The sequence below is a fragment of the Parambassis ranga genome, chromosome 3 (assembly GCF_900634625.1).
Source record: "Parambassis ranga chromosome 3, fParRan2.1, whole genome shotgun sequence".
NCBI lineage: Eukaryota > Metazoa > Chordata > Actinopteri > Ambassidae > Parambassis > Parambassis ranga.
Window position 1 is genome coordinate 775,961 of NC_041024.1, and position 21,792 is coordinate 797,752.

At 50.3% G+C, this 21,792-nt stretch overlaps 4 protein-coding genes across 8 annotated transcripts; 3 read left to right on the top strand and 1 right to left on the bottom strand.

Moving 5' to 3' along the window:
* The first annotated feature begins 887 nt into the window (after window positions 1-887).
* LOC114432972 (histone-lysine N-methyltransferase KMT5B-like) lies at window positions 888-8,602 on the top strand. Of its 5 annotated transcripts, XM_028401125.1 has the most exons (11): window positions 1,730-2,028; window positions 2,113-2,382; window positions 3,409-3,666; window positions 3,739-3,886; window positions 3,966-4,131; window positions 4,217-4,326; window positions 4,413-4,579; window positions 4,673-4,692; window positions 4,778-4,914; window positions 5,339-5,538; window positions 5,620-8,602. In XM_028401125.1, the coding sequence occupies exons 3-11, from the start codon at window positions 3,498-3,500 to the stop codon at window positions 7,101-7,103; spliced, it is 2,601 nt and encodes an 866-aa protein (XP_028256926.1). In that variant the 5' UTR covers window positions 1,730-2,028; window positions 2,113-2,382; window positions 3,409-3,497; the 3' UTR covers window positions 7,104-8,602. The 5 variants fall into 5 exon arrangements, with proteins under 5 accessions (XP_028256928.1, XP_028256924.1, XP_028256923.1 ...); XM_028401127.1 differs by lacking the exons at window positions 1,730-2,028; window positions 2,113-2,382 and adding an exon at window positions 888-1,002; XM_028401123.1 differs by lacking the exons at window positions 1,730-2,028; window positions 2,113-2,382 and adding an exon at window positions 1,214-1,318.
* Window positions 8,603-9,562: 960 nt separating this feature from the next.
* LOC114433315 (G2/mitotic-specific cyclin-B2-like) lies at window positions 9,563-11,616 on the top strand. The gene is made up of 8 exons (XM_028401816.1): window positions 9,563-9,696; window positions 9,856-9,969; window positions 10,170-10,439; window positions 10,510-10,668; window positions 10,742-10,978; window positions 11,060-11,200; window positions 11,278-11,388; window positions 11,454-11,616. Exons 1-8 carry the CDS (start codon window positions 9,670-9,672, stop codon window positions 11,559-11,561), a joined length of 1,167 nt encoding a protein of 388 aa, XP_028257617.1. The 5' UTR covers window positions 9,563-9,669; the 3' UTR covers window positions 11,562-11,616.
* A 365-nt stretch (window positions 11,617-11,981) lies between these two features.
* On the bottom strand, window positions 11,982-14,976 carry LOC114433758 (gamma-crystallin N-A-like). The gene is made up of 6 exons (XM_028402423.1): window positions 14,933-14,976; window positions 14,501-14,549; window positions 13,635-13,756; window positions 13,307-13,442; window positions 12,202-12,341; window positions 11,982-12,114 (listed from the first exon to the last, which is right to left on the bottom strand). The coding sequence occupies exons 1-6, from the start codon at window positions 14,974-14,976 to the stop codon at window positions 11,982-11,984; spliced, it is 624 nt and encodes a 207-aa protein (XP_028258224.1).
* Window positions 14,977-17,940: 2,964 nt separating this feature from the next.
* LOC114433348 (lactase-like protein) lies at window positions 17,941-21,353 on the top strand. Its single transcript, XM_028401867.1, has 13 exons — window positions 17,941-18,022; window positions 18,107-18,267; window positions 18,613-18,700; window positions 18,785-18,894; window positions 18,967-19,095; window positions 19,167-19,262; window positions 19,333-19,387; window positions 19,947-20,108; window positions 20,259-20,533; window positions 20,602-20,728; window positions 20,806-21,005; window positions 21,090-21,153; window positions 21,238-21,353. The coding sequence occupies exons 1-13, from the start codon at window positions 17,941-17,943 to the stop codon at window positions 21,351-21,353; spliced, it is 1,665 nt and encodes a 554-aa protein (XP_028257668.1).
* Window positions 21,354-21,792: the final 439 nt, after the last annotated feature.

Below are 21,792 nucleotides of genomic sequence, written 5' to 3' on the forward strand. Positions count from 1 at the left end.
GAAGAGGGAGACAGGACAGAGAGGATGAAGGAGAGAGAGAGAGGAGAAGAAGAGGGAGACAGGACAGAGAGGATGAAGGAGAGAGAGAGGAGAAGAAGAGGGAGACAGGACAGAGAGGATGAAGGAGAGAGAGAGGAGAAGAAGAGGGAGACAGGACAGAGAGGATGAAGGAGAGAGAGATGAGAAGAAGAGGGAGACAGGACAGAGAGGATGAAGGAGAGAGAGAGAGGAGAAGAAGAGGGAGACAGGACAGAGAGGATGAAGGAGAGAGAGAGGAGAAGAATATATATATATATATATATATATATATATATATATATATATATATATATATATGTATATATGTATGTATATATATATAGTGGTGAAATGATCAGAGGCCAGACTGTAGGTCTGGAGGCAGAGAGACCTGCAAAGAGAGAGAGAGAGAACTACGATGAAGACAGACAGCAAACAGCTGATGACATGGATCAGTAGTATGAAGCAGCTTCTGCCACTTTGTGCTGTTTTCCGTTGCCTTTATTACAGATGTGACTCCAGCTGGATCAAACTTGAGACTGACAGCAGGTCCAGCAGACAGACTGCGTCATGTTGGGACAAAGCAGGACTCCTGTTCCAGGCCTCGTGCTCGCCTCTGTCCTGCCTGCAGCCTGCACACATGTGAGCGGTTATCAGAGCGAATACACACACAGCTGTTGTTGTGTTACGGTTTTTGCCTTCAGCCGGCTAATCTACGGTCAGGATGTCAGCACATGTCAGCTCAGGCTCTGCTCCCCTCCACACATGCAGCCCGTCACAGCTTCACATGTCCCTCATCCTCCTGTTTCCTGGGACAGGACCCCTCCCACCACAGCATGTCCCAGGAGCCACCAGGAGCCACCAGGGGCCTCACAGCTAACAAATGTCTCCCAGCATGTCCGTCACTGTTTGGGCTCACACCTGTGTCTGTGTCTGCTGACGGGCCACAAATCATAAGGAGGTCTGAACCGTCCCGGGTCCCAGGTCTGTACTGGCCTCTGTTTGTCAGGGTCCTGACTGTCAAACCAGTCCACCAGTGTGTGTTTTAATCATTTGTGATTCTATTAACAAGTTATTGACACTTATTGATGAGTGAAGTGTTCCTGGTATCACTACACGCTTTAAACCAGCCATCAGTCTCCGGCTGTGCAGCGGCCAGTGAGCTGCGCGTCGTGTTGTTGTTGTTGTTGTATCGGTGTGTGTAATAACGCAGTGACGCCTGTGTGTGTGTGTGTGTGTGTGTCCGCCTCTGGTTCTGGTTCTGCCCACCGCCGCTGGATTCTTTAGGAAGCGTAAAGAGGTTTGTTTACGCAGCACTACTTTTGTATACATCCGACAATTACTGCCACAACTTAACACAACAACCCCCGTTCCTTTTGTGTGTCCGCGGTGAAACGCTGAAGGACAGGCTGCCGCCTGCACGTCCCGCCTGCACGCCGGGCTGCTGCTGCTGGTCTCGGCCCTGACGGAGCCGATCGGTGGCGTATTTGTTGGATCTATTTTCTCTTGGATGGCTGTGCTGCGCCTTTCTCTCCCTCTCGCCTGTGCTAGGCCGCCATCTTGAATTTTAATGTTAATTTCTAAAAAAAAATGTGTTTCCTGTGATATTTTCGTTTCGGATGTCGTGCCAATTTTGGATTAGTTTGGAGAAGCGCCGTTTCGTCGCGTGGTTGTTTAGCTAAACATCGCGGTGAGTATGGTGTGAGTGTTTGTTGTGCTTCTGTTGTCGACTCCGGGACATTTAACGCTCCCAGCGCGTGAAGTGCTCCCAGCTCGGTGTTTAATATCTGCCCATCAGGAGGAATAACGCTGCTGCTCCGGGCCGGCCGCTGTTCGTCGTTGCGGGGGTCACCGTGGATCGTATCTTACAGAGATTACGACACATTAACTAACTTTTATTTCGCACGGAAACGACCGTTTTAGCCCGTTAAGCTAGCTAATGGCTTCCATATCAAACAAGCCATGCTAGGAGTTAGCTTGCGTTAGCAGCTGTACTCAAGTGGTTTGCTGGTAAGTAGCATCAACGTAGCGCGTTGCTTATTGTTTATCATCGAATATTTAACGTTTATTGAGTGAACGTTGTGTTTCTGACAGGACAGGTTGGCTGCATGGTGTTTTTATTGACCGGGCTCGCCGACGGTGAAGCTAAGTTAGCCTGCTGGAGTGAAGTTAGATGCTAGCTTGATGTTAGTTAACACAATCTGGAAAGTACGGTAATGTGTGAGCATTCTCTGTACTGTGTTCTCACAGAACCACCCGGTTTAAATGGACGGCACCCCCGTGTTTATCCGCCGGACGCTAGCGTCCTGTGTGCCGAGTGGAAACTGTGGAAGCCGCTGCGTGATGTGGACTTTATATATGTCGGTGCGGTTTAAATAACACAGCAGCACCGCCGGCCGTGTGTCAGTCTTTGTGTTGGCGTGTGTGTGTGTGTGTTTGTGTGGCTGTCTGCCGGCGCTGGGTCGTGCCTGGCCGCTGCCACGGCGTGCAGCCGGTGTAGCTGCAAGCTAACCGCCACGGCCGAGCATCACACTGGCGTCGCCTGTGGCCGTTAGCTTCATGCTAACTGAGTGCACGGGTGGAGAGACGGCATTTGTTAGCAAACAATACAAGCTGTGGAGGCACCGCTGGCCCAGCCGCGGCCTCAGGTGTTGGTGTGGCCTTCCGGGTTCCCAGCTATTCTCCCCGTCGATGTGGGATGATGTCTTTTCACTTGGGGCTAGCGTTAGTGTAGCTGAGACTACGAAGCAATTTCTGCGATGCTACTGCGCAAACTGCTCCTCACAACCACATAATGTGTTAATGCAACTAACAGAGAGGCCGTGAGGCGCCGTGTGGCATCATTGATCCACAAATAAGCAGAGCAGCACTCAACTGTAGGAGCGACGACTCCAAAGACGTTTCACTTGCACTTGACAGTAAGCCTGTGTTGTACCTGTGGCTGTCGCTGAGCGGCGCTGCAGGATCATGTGTAAGGTATCCGCTGCCTGCATCCGTCTGTGCAAGATGTTTGTTCATCACTTCAGAACTTTGAATCATCCGAGTTTGATATGAGGCTAAGACTAATGGCAGCTTTTTGTTCAGGAGGCAAAAACAAGATGTTTTATCTCGTAGCTCGGAATCAAACCTTCCACATCCTCTGAGAAAGTTTTATCCCAGCATGTTTATGTTGCAGTGTCATATCACTGCAGCATTATTGATTAATCACTGAGCCCCCTGTACAGTACGAGTGGGTCCAGACGATGAATGGATGCACAGAGTCACAGACAATAAGTTTTCTTTTACAAACACTTATTATAATTAGTATCATGTGTTTCCTGTTCGGCCAGTTAAGCCTCAGAACACTGTTAATATTCCAAAATGTGTGTCTTGTGTCTGCTCCTCTCCCAGGTTTCAGATTTTAGACCCCAGTCTTCCCCACTCGAGAGTGTTTTTTCATATCGTAGACTAAATGCAACTGGACCAGGGGGCTTGTGGGCATGAAGTGGCTGGGCGAATCCAAGAACATGGTATTAAATGGCAGACGACACGGAAACAAGTTGACCAGCGAGCAGCCTGTGAACCAGAGCCAGACACGCTCTCAGCACCCACAGCGGGCGTCCCTGCGCCACAGCAAGAGCCACCCCAGGAACCGAAGATGTAGCCGCAGTGAGTTTCTGAATGCGGGGGGTCAGCTGCAGTCTCAAACACCAGGCTCAAACACCTGTGTGTTTTTTACAGGGTATAATGCAGCCAACCTGGAGGCTGAGCGGCGCTACGTGCCCTCCTCAGGAATGACTGCCAAGGAGCTGTGTGAAAACGATGACCTGACAACGAGCCTCATCCTGGATCCATATCTGGGGTTTCAGACTCACAAGATGAACACCAGGTGAGCACAGACACCGCAGAGGTCTCGTCTCTTCCTGTGTTCCCTGTGATTTCTGAGTTTCCTATTTATGTCCCAATAGATTTCGACCAATCAAAGGAAGACAGGAGGAGCTGAAGGAGATCATTGAGCGCTTCAAAAAACACGACAACCTGGAGAAAGCTTTCAGAGCTTTGACGTCAGGAGACTGGTCCCGGAATCTGTTTCTCCACAAGACGAAGGCTCAGGAGAAGCTCTTCAAGCAGCACGTAAACACGCCGACTCAGACCCGATTCCCTGCTGCGCTGACAGCCCAGCGTCCAATCAGATGGCTCACTTTTTTCCCTCCCACAGGTGTTCGTGTACCTGCGGATGTTTGCCACAGACAGTGGCTTCGAGATTCTTCCCTGTAACCGTTACTCATCGGAGCAGAATGGAGCTAAAATCGTGGCGACTAAGGAGTGGTGAGGACGTGCTGCCTGTTGCTCCTCACATCAGAACATCTGCTGACTGTACGCGTAAACATGATGAATGCTGACGTCTGTTACAGGAAGAGGAACGATAAGATCGAGTACCTGGTGGGTTGCATCGCTGAGCTCTCGGAGAGTGAGGAGAACATGCTGCTGCGACATGGGGAGAACGACTTCAGCGTCATGTACTCAACCCGCAAAAACTGTGCTCAGCTGTGGCTCGGGCCGGCTGCGTTTATCAATCACGGTATCGAGTTTTATACGATTACGTTTGCAAATTTAGTTTTATAAAGGAAAAGCAAAATGACTCATTCGAATGTCCTTTCTGTTTCTTCCCCAGATTGTCGGCCGAATTGTAAGGTAAGACTGCTTCAAAGACTCCGTGTGATTGGCTTCTTCCAAATGTGGACGACTAACGGTTAACCGCTCTGAATATGTGCGTCAGTTTGTGTCGACAGGACGGGACACAGCCTGTGTGAAGGTTCTGAGGGACATCGAACCCGGGGAGGAAATCTCCTGTTACTATGGAGATGGATTTTTTGGGGAAAGCAATGAGTTTTGTGAATGCTACACATGTGAAAGGTACTTACCTCCACAGCTGGAAGTGATGTCATCCTCTCTACATGATGAAAACAAATGGTTTTTAATCCAGCTAGCAGTTAGCTTTAGCTGCATTACTGTGTTTGTTACAGTCATACTTTATGATGGTCCTCAAATGCATCGTGTGAAAAATCACACATTTCCAACTAACCACTATGTTTTATATGTCTGTGATCATCAACATCACCAAGACTCAGTAAAAAGTATAAAGTCCTGTGAGCAGCAGTCACATGACCAACACTGATCTCTGTCTGAACACCTGAGTGATTCTGCACACACTCACCCTATTATTATTTTGAGTGTTTGAGTAATGAATAAATACTAAACAACAAACAGCTGTTTCCTTTCGAGTCTGATCGTGGATAAATGGGATCTGACAGCATTTTGTGTCATGTCTGTTGTGCAGACGGGGTACTGGTGCTTTCAAATCCAAAGCTGGACTCCCAGTGGAAGTGCCAGTGATCAACAGCAAGTACGGGTTACGGGAGACGGACAAGCGTCTCAACAGGCTGAAGAAGCTGGGGGAAGGAAACCGGAGCTCGGACAGTCACTCCGTGGGCTCGCACACTGACGTGGACTCTCAGGAAATGCCAAAAACACATCAATGTAAGTGGGGCAGCAGACATATCCGACGTGATTGGTTTCATGTGCGTCCTCTGTTCTGAACGTGTTCTGTTTTCACTGCAGCTGCCAGAAAAAGAACATCTTCATCGTCATCATCTTCATCTGGCCTGAAGTATAAAAACAGGACTCAAACCAGACGGACTTTGTCAAGAGCCCTTACTACCTCATGTTCAAAACAAGGTCGTGTAAACAACAACAGGGTACCAAAGAGACTAAAATCCCAATCCAAGCCTTCACTAAGTAAAGTCCAGTTGCGGAGTCGCAGGCGAGGGGCGGAGCCTAAAACAATGGCCAAAGGAGAGACTTGCCAGCTGGGTCTCAGGGACTCAAAGGTGTCACTGTGTAAAAGTGTCACCGTCAAAAAGGAGACGGACGGGCAGGAGCTGGTGCAGCCGGGGCTGGGTCAGCGCGGCTGCCTCACCCGGCACGCTGCCAAGGAAAACGGCAGCCTGCCGGCGGTGCAGGGCAGTGAGGACAGCCAGTGTTCCACCTACAGAACTCGCAGGTCCACTCGGACCCTGGGAAAAGCCCAGGACGTGGCAGCAGGTGTAAAGCTGGAACCCAGCGCCATGGACGGCCTGAGCCCAGTCCCTGGGGGAGTGGTCATTAAAACGGAGCCGGCTGACATGGAGGAGTACCTCCACCACGGTGTCGGACTGGAGCAGCCGGCAGTGGACGCCAGCTATGCCAGGAGAGGCTCGCACAGCCGGCAGAAACGGCCGACGCGGCTCCGGGCCGAGCGGATGATTAAATGTGAGAGCGCGTACGGCGAGCCGTTCATGCCGATGGCTGCCGGCCATGCCGCCAACTTCTCGGACTGTGGAAACATGTTGCTGAGCTTCTCTGACAGACACAGGGACTACAACGGCATCACCAACGGAAGCAAGTCCCTCCGCAGGGACAAGGGGAAGAGCAGCTGCCGCTCACAGGACAAGGGAAAGAAGAAGCGCCAGATCACCCGATACGACGCTCAGCTGATCCTGGAGAACAACACGGGTATCCCCAAACTGACGCTCCGCCGGCGGAGGGACAGCAGCAGCAGCAAGGCCAATGACCCCAGTGACCCCATAGGTTCCTCCAACATGTCCACTGTCAACTCGGCCTCCTCCAGCAAAATCAGTATCAAGTTCAGTAAGGACCACGACAAGGACAAAGGCAGCTCTTACATCGCTAAACTGAACAATGGGTTTTCCCCCGTCGTCCACGGCAGCGCCACCAAGTTGAAGATCCAGCTGAAGAGGGAGGACGATGCGCGGAGGATAGCCCAGACCAAGGGGGACCAGATGTCCTACAATGGGGATGTGGGTCAGAGTCTGGACGCCAGGAACGGCGGACATCGGACCCAAAAGGTCCTGGCAGAACCTTCGTCTGACGAAGACAAAGAAGGGGAGGATGATGACGATGACTACTTTGACAACGACTTTGACGACGATTTCATTCCACTTCCTCCAGCGAAGCGTCTACGACTGATCGTAGGCAAAGACTCCATAGACATTGATATCTCCTCCAGGAGGAGGGAGGATCAGTCTCTGAGGCTCAATGCATAAGCTGCAGACCTTCCTGTAAATACACACCACCCGCTAATCAACTGTTGTGTTGATGTAAAAGAAGTACAGTAATTTAAAACAAAGAATTGCTGAAAGATCCTGAATGAACGTCACTAGAGGGAGCTGTCGACCTAAAACAAAGCTCAGCTTTCACTGCGTGGCTTCAATGAAAAACCTGCATCACGTCAGGACTGAGTGAAAACCGAGACGTTGTTTTGGGTTGAACTCCTTCAGTGAATGCACTTGTTCTATTCATAATGGACATGGATGTTGTAGAAAGTGTACAGTATGGTGACTACCCCTCTGTCTCATAGGCAGGTTTTAATTGAGCTTTTGTTTTTTTTTTGTCTCATAGTTTGTAAGTTTTGTGTGACGACCCGCGCTCACTATGGAGTAGTTTGGTCCAGAGGCATTAGAACGTCAGCCAGTCGGTCCGTTTGGGTTCAGGCGCCATGTTCTCATCCCCGCAGTAGTTCTCCTGTTAAAACCTCTTAATCAGCATTATTTAGGGCCGAGTATCAGGGCGCTCGACAGGATGGGAGGGGTCACGATAGAAACACAGTTTGAGATTTAGGTCCAAAATTTACAAAAAAGACTGAAGAGGTATAAAATAAGTAAAAAAACACATTCACAAAATGAGAAGCAACTCAAACATGAGATTTAGGTGAATCTTTACAAGTTTTTTTTGTGTAATGTTTAGTGAACATACGGCTGTGACTTTCTGTTAATTGTGTGTCTGCCCAATCATGCTGATCAGACCTGCGGGATCAGTTTTCCACAGTGTGACACTGATCAGCTCTGTCGGGGCGAATCCACTCACGCAGAATTAAAAGCACAGACGGAGCCGCTCTGTGATGGGAACATGGCGCGCTCACAGGCCGCCTGTGAAGTAATGTACAGAACGACTGGCTCCGTCACTTTCTATTGATCCGGCAGAATCGTTTTCCCTCTGTGGTGCTACTTCGCCCCCCCCATCCATGTGTCTCCTGTGTGGATGACGGCAGCATTAAGACTCATCACCTTTCTTTACAGGAGCACATCCTTCAGCAGCATTAGGTGCCTTAAAGAGCGTTTGGACACATGTTAGTTTCACCACTAATCAACGATGATGCTAAGCCATCTGCTTCCTGTCAGTCCTTCTGTAGATTATTATTATGATCATCGTGGAGGTAAACAGACCAACTGAGACTGAACGTTAACCCCGTGTTAATACGTACTGTTCACATCACCAGCAGCCATCCCGCACTGTAAACTCTTCCAGGTGTATGTCTGTGTGCTCTTCGTCCGATTAGACCGCTGTCACCGTCTCCAGTCCAAAAGAAAAAATCTAATGTGAATACTTGGACGTTTTAGCGTGTTGCGTGGGTAGTGGGGAAACATGTAAAGAGAATTAAAGGATGGGCAGTGCATATATTGTCCAATATGTAAATCATGTGAACACATCTTGTACTTATTTAACAGTTTTGAATACTTGAAAACTATATAAAGTTTCTTTGTGACTCTTGTTTCCTGAGTTTTGCTCGACATGGCGTCTTCATCACACTGCAGATACTCATTTATTCACTGTTCACATAATGTATTGATATGTGTGGAAAAAGTCTTTGTGCTTATCTGTCTTTGATAGGTAATAATAATAATACATTTTATTTGTAATGCACTTTACATTTGCGAGCAAATCTCAAAGTGCTACATAAAATCAGCAAGGCAACAGTGTACACTAGTCATTAAAATTAGAAGACAACATTATAAAACTAATCAATAGATAGGGGTTAAAAGAACAAAAGAAGAAACGCAGAAAGAAAACCAACATAAAAACCAACATAGAACTGTCCTAGCTGGAATAGGCTTCCAGGAAAAGGAAGGTCTTTAAGCCTTTTTTAGGTGAGCTTCTGTTGCAGATATCAGGACATTTGGTGACAAAGAAGGTCCATTTCAGGTATTAAAAGATTGTGGACAGTTTATAAAACAAACATTTTTTTCTCCTGAATATTTTGTGGTATTGATCTGCCAGCAGCCTGGGATCCAGATAAAACATGAATACCTTAAACCCAAACATGCAAAGTGCAGCTTATAACATTAAAAACAAGAAAGATGGCATTTTAAAACAGGTTGATGATAGAAAATTAAAAAGTGATGAAGAACAGCTCCAGTCATTAACAAGCCATGTGTTTTCTAGATTTATAGAAATAAACATATATAATAAATACATTATAAATTCTGCCTAAAAAGGAAAATACAGAAATAAAAACTTGAATTCCATCATTAGTAAAACTTTAATAGTAAACTGATTTAATTATAAACATTTATTTCATATTCCCATATCAACCAATTAAAGCATTTAAATACAGCCGACCGGTGACTTCCGGTGAACAGCCAATCAGGAGTGTCCCTGCAGTGCCTTCGTCCAATCAGCTTCGGCGGAGCGCTGTTTGAACGCCGCTGCGCTCCGCGTTGTTTACCTGCAGTACCGCGCTGTTCACGGAGCTGCTCGGTGACTTGTGCCGCTCGCTGCTGAAGTAAATCCCCGTTTCTTTCGCCACAGTTTGTCCGCGGTGCCGCCGGTAACATGTCCTCTGTGGGAGCTCGAGCTGCGGTGAGTGAGCGGACGTTGTTACTGACGCTGCTGTTAGCATCGGTCGCTAGCTAGCTAGCTCACGTAGCTCGTGTTTTTCTTTGTAATTTAGCAAACAGCAGCTGCAGCTGTGTGTGTGTGTGTGTGTGTGCTCAGCTTCTTGAACGTTTGTGTGTTTAGGCGCTGCCAGCCGCAAAGAACCCGCTGAAGAAGACCAGAAGCACCGCAGCGGGTCAGAGGAGAGCCGCTCTGGGAGAGATCACCAACTGTCCCGAAGCAGCGGCCAACGCCAAGGTAACAGCAGCGTCATTAGTCCTGGTCTGTCTGAAGCCTCCATCTGTGCTCCATCTGTGCTCCAACATGGCGGCGCTGCAGAGCTCGAAGCCTGGTCTGAAGGCCTGACCCAGTCCTGGTCCACAGACCAGCTGTCCATCAGGTCTCTGCAGGTGAAGTTCTTCTGTTCTCTAACTGGATGTGATGTTTGCTTTCCTCAGAGGACGGGAGCGACCAAAGCATCAGCCAAACCCAAACCTGCTACGGTCCAGCCGGCGGCGGCTCCGCTCGTCCCGCTCCAGGCGGCTGCAGATCGCCTCCCTTCGGTTTCAGAGGAGGTGGCTGACGCCTCCACGGAGGAGGAGGAGCTGTGCCAGGAGTTCTCTGAGAAGCTGCTCGCCATAGAGGACGTGGACGAGCACGACGCGGACCAGCCGTATCTCTGCTCACACTACGTCAAAGAGATCTACAAGTATCTGCAGGACCTGGAGGTCGGTGGTTCTCCCGCTCCACCGCTCTCTCCACCTCCTCCACCTCTGTTACATCAGCGTGTCTCCTCAGGTGCAGCAGGCCGTACGAGCAGACTACATGCGGGGCTACGAAATCACGCCGCAGATGCGAGCGCTGCTGGTCGACTGGCTGGTCCAGGTCCACTCCAGGTTCCAGCTGCTGCAGGAGACCCTGTATGTCACAGTGGCCATCCTGGACCGCTTCCTCCAGGTGAGAGCTGCGCGTGTCTCTGCCCCCGTGTGTGTCTGTGTGTCTCCCTTTAAACCCTCCCCGTGTGCTGCAGGTCCAGCCGGTGTCCCGCAGGAAGCTGCAGCTCGTCGGGGTGACGGCCATGCTGCTGGCGTGTAAGTTTGAGGAGATGTACGCCCCGGAGGTCGGCGACTTCGCCTACATCACAGACAACGCCTTCACCAAGCTTCAGATTGTGAAGATGGAGCAGCTGGTTCTGAGGAGCCTCCACTTTCAGCTGGGGCGTCCTGTGCCGTTACACTTCCTCAGACGGGCCTCCAAAGTGGCCAACGTGAGTTTCACAGGCTGTCAGTGGAAGAGTGCGCCCCCCCCCACACACACACACACACTTTAAAGCTGCTGTTTGTCTCAGTCTGATGTACAGCGCCACATGCTGGCCAAGTACCTGATGGAGCTGACCCTCCTGGACTACAGCATGGTCCACTACCGGCCCTCTGAGGTGGCGGCTGCCTCTCTGTGTCTCTCCCAGCTGCTGCTCCACGGGCTGCCATGGGTGAGTGTGGGTCTGCAGCCTCTGCTCAGTAATCGATATCTTCAGGCGCGTCCATAACTCACCTCTCTCTCTGTCAGTCGCCCACACAGCAGCACTACTCCACGTATGACGAGGCCCACCTGAGGCCCATCATGCAGCACATCGCCAAGAACGTGGTGGCTGTGAACGAGGAGAGGACGAAGTTTCAGGTGAGTCGTCTGATGGCCGAGCTGACGCCGCGTCTCCTCAGACTAACCGGCTCGTTTCTCCGCAGGCCGTGAAGAAGAAGTACTCGCGAGTGGAGCTGATGAAGATCAGCCTCCTCCCTGAGCTCAGCTCGTCCATCGTCAGGAACATGGCTGCTGCTGTGAGCAGCAGCTGAGACCGGCCGCCATCAGGACTTTTAACTCGCACTTTATATTTTACTCCTCAGCCTGTGGACTCAGTTTTTAGCAGCCTGGTCTCCTGCTCCGTTGTTTTTTTTTTTTGGGTGCAGACTGCTTCTGTGAAGCATGTTGGCTTCAACGTTCTGACCACATATTTTTAAACTTGTTTGATTTTCTTAATGTTTAGCAGTGAATCAGTGGAATAAGATGGTTCTGAACATGTTCATAAAGTTAAATAAACATTTAAAATCACGTGTTTGTGCTGTGAGTCTGTCACCATGGTAACGGTAAAGCTGTTCATGCAGGAAGTCAGACAGGTGTTTGTCTTTTAACCGTTTATTACCAAAATAGGTTTTATTGTATGCAAAGCTGACAGGGTTCCTGTGTGTTGGGGGGTCAAAGGTCACAGGTGGTGTTTAGTTGAAGCGGACTCTGCGCATGGAGCCCACGGTGCTGTTCTGGCTGCCCCAGTCTGAGAAGTTGTTGTAGTCCCGCTTCTCCAGCACGTAGTGAGGTCCTCTGAAGTTAGGCTCCTGGTACACAACCCACCTACACACACACAGACACACACAGAGGGAGAGTCAGACCCACAGCTCCACCTCTAACTGCAGACCCACGGCTGAGGACGGCACTTACGCTCCGCCCAGCACCCGGATGGAGGCCACTCTGTTGAGGCTGTAGCGGTTCATCAGGTTGGGGATGTCGTCCTGGATCTCCATCTTCTTCCCGGAGAAGCCGGGCCGCTCGAACAGCTGAGCTTTGGCAGGGTTGTTGTCCTGGAAGTCAAACAGCACCGAGTGACTCATGTGACTTTATTCAACACTTACAGTAACTTTTACTGCATATTGTTCATATTAACCGGCTACACACCACTGGAACGTGGATATTTCGCTAAAATACTGAGAACTGAATTTTCTTCTTCGCCTTTTTTTAAAAACCTTCTGTTTACAGTGTGACTCGTGTCCTCTGCCCCCTGGTGGAGGCATCCGGGCACTGCATAATTACAAGGCGCGGCCGCCATTTTCAAAATGGCGGCCTCCGTGGACGCCTCGGCGCGTTTTTCTTTGCTAATTATTGAAAAGTTTGAGGTGAGATCATAGATGGTAGTTACATTATATATGTATATTATATATATATATGTGCTGTGTTAAAGCCGGCTTATAATGGACTCAGACTTTATTTCAAAAAACGTCACAAACCTGCTGTTACTGTCAATACAGCCGCTTCATGAGGACGTTTGTTCGTCAGTCATGGCGTCATATTAAATACACAATTTAAATTGTTAATGAAAACGATTAAATTAATTAAATTAAAGACGGAATTAGAAATGAATCCATTGTTTTGTGTAACAGTTGCTAATTTTACCCATCCATCATCAATATGTAAACAATAATCAAATATATATGTTTGATTTTTGGAAAAATGTCCTGTCTCTTCTCTTGTTTCAGATTTTTATATAAAAGAGGAAGAAACTGTAAGAAGTGACTCATCAGACGTACCTGTGGTCCTTGAATGCATCATGTGTGTAAACATCCACTTCACTGCAAATCAAACCTCTTTATACTAAGACACTGCCAGGAGCTTGTGGAGCTCCTGTACAGGACTCTGTCTGTCTGCCTGACCGGCCCGTGGCCCGGAGGTGTGTGTTGGACTCTGTCTGTCTGCCTGACCCGCCTGTGGCCCGGAGGTGTGTGTTGTGTGTGTCATCCAGCTCCTGACTGTGTGTGTCTTTGTGTCCCACCTGCTTGACGGTGCGGACAGAGGAGACGTGGTCCATCTGAGCGCACCACTTGTCGTAGCAGTTGTACTCCCCCCTGTCGGACATGTCCCACAAGTACTGACGGCCCCGGAAGTTGTCATGCTCGAAACCGACCCATCTGTATGAAGGAGCAGAGAGAGAGAGAGGGGCGAGACGTGAAAACAGGTTTTTATGGTTTCACACTTTGTTGACTGTGTTTGAATCAGAGCTTTGACTCCAGAAAGAAATATTTCTGAAATGTGAACTCAGGTTTGAGTTGTAATGTGTCATGTAAACTGCTCGTGTCTGCTGTCGGTCGGTGTGCACTTACGCGCCGCTCTCCACCTGCACGGAGTTGCATCTCTCAGGGAAGTTCCTGTCACTGAGCCTGGCGCAGTCGGAGCTCAGGTCCAGTCGCCTGCCAGCGAAGTTCCGCTGCTCGAAGAGGGTCACCTGAGGGCGCCACGAGACAGATGACAGCAGACGGTGAGTTCCAAACAGCTGTTATAGCCTCTTTTAGGGGGTTAATGCAGGTCCAGCCTGAAGCTAAACTGATTTCATCTGCAGCCTATAAAAAGTCATTTCACTAAAGAAGATTATTGATCGGAGCAGTCAGGTGTAAACTTTAGACAGAGTCTATCTGAACCTCCAGGTTCCAAATGTGTTTCAAAAAGGAAATGATACCAAACACAGCCGTGTGTTTTTTGCTGGGGTTTCTCTTGCATGCTAACCAGCTGGCAGGCACCTATATTATCCTGTAATACAACCTTTTACCACAAGATGGCCTGGTGGGTCGGTCCATCATGACAGGAAGAGGCATGCAAACAGTAGGTAGTAGTCATGTGACTGAGTGAATGATGACTACACACACACACTTGTTTGTTGACTTGTTTTTAGCTCAGCATGGATGTCGTGGTGGCTTCTGTTTGTGACGACACCATGAGGGTCTTACAATAAGAGAGAAGAAACATTGACATCAAACAACAGAGCCCCCACTGGAGAGGAGTAGTAACTACACCCTCCAACATCAGAGAGGTCTCCTCTCACTCTCTCTCTTTAATGTAAAATCTTAAATGGATATGAGGACGAACAAAAACACATAAAGTCAGAGTTCAGCTTCTTATTGAAGCGTTGACTGCTCCTCTCTGATAACAATGATTAACCACAGAACAATAACTCTGGAACAGTTGGACTCACCCTCCCACTGGACCCGTAGAAGGCACGTTGGAGCACAGACCCCAGCTTGCTGCAGATACAGAAGCATTTAATGAATGAGTGTGATGCAAAGAGAATAAGGACAGAAGCTGCAGCAGGTGATGAGTGTGTGTGTGTGTGTGTGTGTGTGTTTTAATATTAGAAACACGTCTGAAAGTCGTTTGTTTCCTCTGATTCTGATGTGTCTGTGCTTTCAGATCTGAAGTGGTCAGTGTGTGTGTGTGTGTGTGTGTGTGTGTCCTTCAACCATCACCACTCCTCAGGTGGTTTTGGGGGTTCGGGTGTTGGAGGCGTCACAGAGAGTGGAGCCTGAGGACCAGCTGTGGAGCTGCTGTGGACCGCCCACCCCCACACCTCTGAGGAGGGGCGTCGCGCCCGCAGGCCCCCGGCCGGCACACGGGACTCTCAACATACCTGGTTTGTTGGGCTAATCCTGTGACCTTAGTGAAGATGTTCATGTCAGCTCTGCGAGGCCACAAGAAAGCCCCTTAAATACGGCGACAGGAGGTGAGCGCACAGGTACTAGAAAGCTCAGAGTGTTTCTGCCACGGTCCTCATTGATATGCTAAACACACACTCATGCTGTGCCCTCTCTGCACTGCACACACAACATGCACACAGAAGCAGTGTGTGCACACACTAACATGTTACACACAGAGTGCAGTGCCAACACTTTTCACTTTCAACAACTCAGCATTTTCTCTGCAACAAAGCTGCTCAACAATGCAGCGTATGACGGCTGCACGCTTTGTGCTCTGCACTGTATTCACCGCGGGGTCGTGACCCCGAGGGCAGCTGACAGAGGAGGGCGTCAGACAAACCTGATGGCACAGTTCACTCCGACCAATCACCTCGTTCAAATGTTTAAGATAAAAAGCTGTGACGACACGTGAAGGTCAAAACAATGTTGGACAACACGACACACGTCGGCCCGGGCGTCACTGTACGAGCTGTGGCCGAGGCAGCGGCGGTGTGATACACAGGAGTGTGTTCATCAGTTTAAACTTAACACAGGTGTTTGAAGCAGGGGTCAGCTGTCAGCCCCACAGGAGCCAGCTCAGGGTCACAGACTCAGAGCTGCAGTGGGTTTATTTATCTGTTGCATACTTCAAAACATGCAGACGTCAGGCTGTGTTTTAATAACACTTCCATACAACCTGAATATATCTGTGCATCATTCTGTGTGAATGGAGCAGACTGCTGACATGTCCGGCCTCTGCAGCTGCTGTCAGGATGGATTCATCCTGTTCTCCTTGTTCAGTCGAGGAACAGCTCCTGCTTCAGACTGTTGGACTCTGCTCCTCCCTGATCAGGCAGCTCAGAGTTCCACTGAACTCCCTCTGTCTGTAAGCTGTCTGAAAGCTGTCTGTGTGCAGTCTGTAAGCTGTCTGTAAGCTGTCTGTGTGCAGTCTGTAAGCTGTCTGTAAGCTGTCTGTGTGCAGTCTGTAAGCTGTCTGTGTGCAGTCTGTGTCCGGTCTGTGTGGGGTCTGTAAGCTGTCTGTGTGCAGTCTGTAAGCGGTCTGTAAGCGGTCTGTGTCCGGTCTGTGTGGGGACTGTAAGCGGTCTGTAAGCTGTCTGTGTGCAGTCTGTAAGCTGTCTGAAAGCAGTCTGTAAGGAGTCTGTGTGCAGTCTGTAAGCAGTCTGTAAGCTGTCTGTAAGCAGTCTGTAAGTGGTCTGTAAGCTGTCTGTAAACTTTCTGTGTCCGGTCTGTGTGCGGTCTGTAAGCGGTCTGTGCTCAGCACCTACATTCTGTGTGCAGACAGACAGACAGACATAACATAGCAACACAAGGGACGGCGTCCGTCTCTCCTACAGTGTGGGTTTGGATGAAAAATAAAGATGGAGGGGGACTTACACCTGAACAGTCAAGACCAGCTTCACTGTGGGGCCATGAGTACATTCCTTCACTACATATACAGTGTGGGTCTGGGTACTTCCTGTTTGTCTGTGTGTGAGTGGACACATGTCCCCTCAGTGTCTGTTCAGTATCTAACTCCAGGTTGTTCATACAGTGTGAGTCCGAATGATCAATATGCTCATAAATCAGTTACTGCCTCTCAGAGCTCAGACCTATGTGTGATGTTTAATGGAAACACTGCTTCACACGTGGACCTCTGACCTGACGCCGCCTCGCTGTGATGTTCACTGATGTTTCACTGATGTTTCACTGATGTCTGTGTTTTCTGTGTGTTTCAAACAGGAACATTCTTGTAATGATTAAGACTCTTTGAAGCTGTCCGGGCTTCATCCAGCCGTCCTCATCACTGTGAGCTGCTCTGCTTTACAGCCACACACCCAACAAACACACAACCAGCTGCAGACAAAGACTCGCTAACATTAACTCTGCTTACAGAGCCAGAATCCCTCCTTTCTCCAAAAGATCTGTTTGCCCCAGCAGATTCAGCCTCACACTCCACTGACTCCCAATGAAGGCCATTCACTGTGTGTGTGTGTCTGTGTCTGTGTGTGTGTCTGTGTGTTGAATGGCCTGGATCCTTCCTGGATGCTTCCCTGTGTTTTGTTTTTGTCGTGCTGGCAGTGGAGCGGCGGGGCAGCAGCTGGAGAAGCCCGGGGATGCTTCCTGCACTTTGGAGCAGCTTCCAGCAGAGACCAGTGCAGCAGGTCAGACATGTATATGTGGTTCTGAGGCTGAGCGAGGGGACACATGCAGGGACAGGCGCAGCTCACCAGGCTTTGGACTCACAGGGAGTTTTAAGATTTCTATACACCTGTGCTGTTTTAATCTTTCGCCGCAGACTCAGCAGCTTGACATGTCTCTCATCCTCACCGTGCTGGACAAGCTGGCGTACTTCCTGTCTCTCATAGCGTTCTGTGTCAGTGTGTCCCACAGCTGGCTGAAATGACTGGGTGTGTGTTCTGTGGATATATAACTGATGGTCCAGAGGTTTGAGAGTGGGTGGGGAATGGTGGACACCAGGAGCGAGTGCACCAGCTGGGCAGACAAAAGGTAGCTCTTAAGTCCGATCAGATCTTTGTGACCCAAATAAACAGCGAGTGCAGTGACTGAGCACGAAGCTGCGCCTGCTCTGATGATTTACACGTAAGTGAATACGTGAAGGAGGACAGAAGAGCCTACAGAGAGCAGCAGAGAAAGCTGCGCTGATCAGCTCAGAACGCCTGAGTGCAGGCAGACCTGCAGGGCGGCGTCCTGTGGTGGAGGGAGGAGCTCCTCTGTTAGCTCAAAGCGACACCTTTCAGTCCGCTGTCTGATTGTGTCCTCTGAACACTGGTCTGTGCAGGGTTAGAACCTGGGCCTGGCTGGTGCACTCTGCTGCTGTGTCAGGCTGGGCTCAGAGGGACTGATGTCTGAACTGTCTCTGCAGGTGTAGCTACAGACTGTGAGCCTCTGTCCAAACACGATGCTGCAGTGGGGAGTCCTGTGGTGCTGCGTGCTCGCACCGATGCTGCGTGTCTCAGCCAGTGAGGACTTCGACTGGACAAAGAACGACAGAACGTCCTTCTACTACGGAACCTTCCCGACAGGTAGGACTCACCTCCGGTACAACGGGGCGCATCATGACACGTAGCACTGAGAGGAGTCCTGTCAGCGTTTGTGCTCCTCTGCAGGTTTCTCCTGGGGCGCCGGCAGCTCGGCCTATCAGACTGAAGGAGCGTGGAACATCGACGGCAAAGGGATGAGCATCTGGGACGCATTCTCTCACAAAAAAGGGAAAATATTCCTAAACGACACGGGAGACTTCTCGTGTGAAGGCTACTACAAGTTCAAGGTGACAGCAGGGTTCAGACCGAAACCATCGTCATGGAAACCAGTGCCTGAAAGCGTGTGTGTTATTGTCTGCACCCTCCTGAGGTGGTGTGGAGAACATGTTGCTCCATCTTCCTACTGGAAGATTTGACATTCATTCACAGACCACAGGAGGGCGCACAGCGGCTTTAACATGTTTCAGTCATGTTTAAACTTCCGGCTGTGTCTGTTTATCGGCCGGCTCTGTGTGACGTTGTCTGTTAAGTTTAGAAGTTGTTAGCTTAGCTTAGCACAAAGCTGGAAGCAGTGACACAAAATGAACCTTTATGTTTTAGTGGAGACTAAACAAGACTTCTCCCTCTTGAAGGATGATGTATCCTTGATGAAGGACATGAAGCTGAATCATTATCGTTTCTCCATCTCCTGGCCGAGGATTCTGCCCAGCGGCCTGACGGGTACACACAGCGGCTCACTGCTCTTCTTTGAATATGAATGACTGTGAGCTCTGAGGTGAAATGACACTGACGTCCTGTCTGCAGGCGAACACATCAACGAGAAAGGAATCAAATACTACGACGACCTGATCAACATGCTGCTGGAAAATAAGATCACTCCCATCGTCACTCTGTACCACTGGGATCTGCCGCAGGTGAGCTCGGTGTTCTGGCTGCTGATTGGACAGCGCAGCACAGCGCGGGTATGATGGTGTCTTTTTCTGCAGGTCTTACAGGAGAAGTACGGCGGCTGGCAGAACATCACCATGGTCAACCACTTCAACGACTTCGCCAACCTGTGCTTCGAAAGGTTTGGGAACAGAGTGAAGAACTGGATCACCTTCAACAACCCGTGGGTAGGTGAGGATGAGGAGGAGCGCCGGCCGTCCGCCGGCAGCAGCTGTAACGCTGTGCCCTGTGCTTTCAGTCCATCGCTGTGGAGGGCTATGAGACGGGCGAGCACGCTCCGGGCCTGAGGCTGAGGGGGAGCGGCGCCTACAGAGCCGCTCACCACATCATCAAGGTGAGCCTGAGGGGTTTCTGTCCACACGTCACAGCTGCCAACACACACCTGCTCTCTGTCTCCACCACAGGCGCACGCCAAAGTCTGGCACACGTACGACATGCAGTGGAGGAGCAAGCAGAAAGGTGAGAGTCCACTGCAGGTCTCTGATCAAGACCCAGACCCAGACCCAGACCAAGACCCAGACCAAGACCCAGATGAAAAGACCAAGACCCAGACCCAGACCCAGACCAAGACCCAGACCAAGACCCAGATGAAAAGACCAAGACCCAGACCAAGACCCAGACCAAGACCCAGACCAAGTCCCAGACCAAGACCCAGATGAAAAGACCAAGACCCAGACCAAGACCAAGACCCAGACCCAGACCAAGACCCAGATGAAAAGACCAAGACCAAGACCAAGACCAAGACCCAGACCCAGACCAAGACCCAGATGAAAAGACCAAGACCAAGACCCAGACCCAGACCAAGACCCAGACCAAGTCCCAGACCAAGACCCAGACCCAGACCAAGACCAAGACCCACCACTGACGTCTGTGTGTGTCTGTGTCTCTCTCTCTGTCTGTGTGTGTCTCTGTGTGTGTGTGTGTGTCTCTGTGTGTGTGTCTGTGTGTGTGTGTGTGTGTCTCTGTGTGTGTCTCTGTCTCTCTCTCTGTGTGTGTGTGTGTGTGTGTGTGTGTGCAGGTCTGGTGGGGATCTCCTTGACAGCGGACTGGGGTGAGCCTGTGGACATCTCCAACCAGAGGGACATTGAAGCTGCAGAGAGATACATCCAGTTCTACATGGGCTGGTTTGCTACGCCCCTCTTCAATGGAGACTACCCTCAGGTCATGAAAGATTACATCGGTACGTCCCCTCACAGCTGGAGAGTGGCCGGTGTTGGGGTGCACACAGATTAGGATTAATTAATTAAGTTGTAGTAGCAGCATTTTATACACACTGTGTACGTCCGTCCTCCTCGCTCCGGCTTGACCTGTCCTGACCTTCCTCCTTCAGGCAGGAAGAGCGGCCAGCAGGGCCTGGGAGCGTCGCGGCTGCCCGTCTTCTCTCCTCAGGAGAAGAGCTACATCAAAGGCACCTGTGACTTCCTGGGACTCGGACACTTCACCACCCGCTACGTCACCCAGAGGAATTACCCGTCAGGCCTCGGAGACAGCTACTTCACAGATCGGGACCTGGCTGAGCTGGTGGACCCGCAGTGGCCCGATCCGGGCTCCGAGTGGCTGTACTCCGTTCCCTGGGGCTTCAGACGTGTGCTGAACTTTGTCAAGGTATGAGTCACAGCGCTGTCCGGCTGAGGGGACGCCTGTGGGTGTGACTGACATGATTCCTCCCACAGACTCAGTATGGAAACCCCATGATCTACGTGACGGAGAACGGCGTGTCAGAGAAGATGCTCTGCACCGACCTCTGTGACGACTGGAGGATGCAGTACTTCAAAGACTACATCAACGAGATGCTCAAAGGTGGGACGCATGCTGCCGCTCGGACGGTGCTGGTGAAATGTCAGAGTTGATGACTTTGGTTCAATGTTCGCCCGCAGCACTAAAAGACGGCGTGAACGTGAAGGGCTACACCGCCTGGTCTCTGCTCGACAACTTCGAGTGGGATGAAGGATACTCGGAGCGCTTCGGCCTCTACTACGTCGACTTCAGGAGCAAAACCAAACCGCGCTACCCGAAGGCCTCCGTGCAGTACTACAAACGCATCATCAGCTCCAACGGCTTCCCCAACCAGAGAGAGGTAACGTCTGAGAACACGCCACTCACCCCGGAGGAGAAGAACCCGCTGCTGAACTCAGAGTGTGTGTGTGTGTGCTCCTCACAGGTGGAGAGCTGGAAGAGGAAAGCCCTGGAGACGTGCTCGTCCAGCAACCAGCTGCTGGCTGCAGGTACGAGTCCTCAGATTAAAGTGTGTGTGTGTGTGTGTAGGACTCTGATGTGTTTGATGTAACATCCCTGTGTCTGTGTTTCAGATCCTCTGATCGGCCACATGGAGATGGTGACAGAGATCGTGGTTCCCACCGTGTGCACGCTCTGCATCCTGCTCAGCGCCGTCTTCCTCATGTTCCTGCTGCGTGGACGCCTCTGAGACACACACACACACACACACACACAGACTGGCCCTGTCCAGAGCTTCCTGTTGGTCTCACTGTCCGGCCGCTCTGTTTGAAATGAACAGATTTTGTTTCAGGTTGTGTCCAGAAGGTCAGGAGCTGTCAGACCTTCATAGACTTCAGGCTTGATCACTTTATTATTATTATTAATATCATTTTTAACAAACAGGTCTTGTGTGGTTTTTGGCGTAGCTTCAAGTTTTCAGGCTGCTCGAGCTAACTGCAGAGAGGAGGCGGCTCCCTGTCCACGAGTTTGTAACCGGAGGAAAGAGTGATGAGCTACGGTGCTGCACTCTGTGGATCAATAAACTTTATCACAGACTTTGAAGGGTGTAACCTGCGTGTGGTTATTGTCTGATTCATCGGCTTATGTTGCTGAACACGGCTCAGAAAAACAAGTCCATTAAAGAAGAT

Excerpts from the sequence above, each read along its gene's own strand:
- LOC114432972 (XM_028401127.1), top strand. The coding sequence starts at position 3,498 with ATGAAGTGGCTGGGCGAATCCAAGAACATGGTATTAAATGGCAGACGA. Across the intron at positions 3,887-3,965 it reads ACTCACAAGATGAACACCAG|ATTTCGACCAATCAAAGGAA; the intron begins GTGAGCACAGAC and ends ATGTCCCAATAG. Across the intron at positions 5,539-5,619 it reads AATGCCAAAAACACATCAAT|CTGCCAGAAAAAGAACATCT; the intron begins GTAAGTGGGGCA and ends TTTTCACTGCAG.
- LOC114433315 (XM_028401816.1), top strand. The coding sequence starts at position 9,670 with ATGTCCTCTGTGGGAGCTCGAGCTGCG. Across the intron at positions 10,669-10,741 it reads TCCTGGACCGCTTCCTCCAG|GTCCAGCCGGTGTCCCGCAG; the intron begins GTGAGAGCTGCG and ends CGTGTGCTGCAG. Across the intron at positions 11,201-11,277 it reads TGCTCCACGGGCTGCCATGG|TCGCCCACACAGCAGCACTA; the intron begins GTGAGTGTGGGT and ends TCTCTCTGTCAG.
- LOC114433758 (XM_028402423.1), bottom strand. The coding sequence starts at position 14,976 with ATGAACATCTTCACTAAGGTCACAGGATTAGCCCAACAAACCAG. Across the intron at positions 14,550-14,932 it reads GGATTAGCCCAACAAACCAG|CAAGCTGGGGTCTGTGCTCC; the intron begins GTATGTTGAGAG and ends CTGTATCTGCAG. Across the intron at positions 13,443-13,634 it reads GTGCAGGTGGAGAGCGGCGC|ATGGGTCGGTTTCGAGCATG; the intron begins GTAAGTGCACAC and ends TCCTTCATACAG.
- LOC114433348 (XM_028401867.1), top strand. The coding sequence starts at position 17,941 with ATGCTGCGTGTCTCAGCCAGTGAGGACTTCGACTGGACAAAGAACGAC. Across the intron at positions 18,023-18,106 it reads CTACGGAACCTTCCCGACAG|GTTTCTCCTGGGGCGCCGGC; the intron begins GTAGGACTCACC and ends GCTCCTCTGCAG. Across the intron at positions 18,701-18,784 it reads TCTGCCCAGCGGCCTGACGG|GCGAACACATCAACGAGAAA; the intron begins GTACACACAGCG and ends TCCTGTCTGCAG.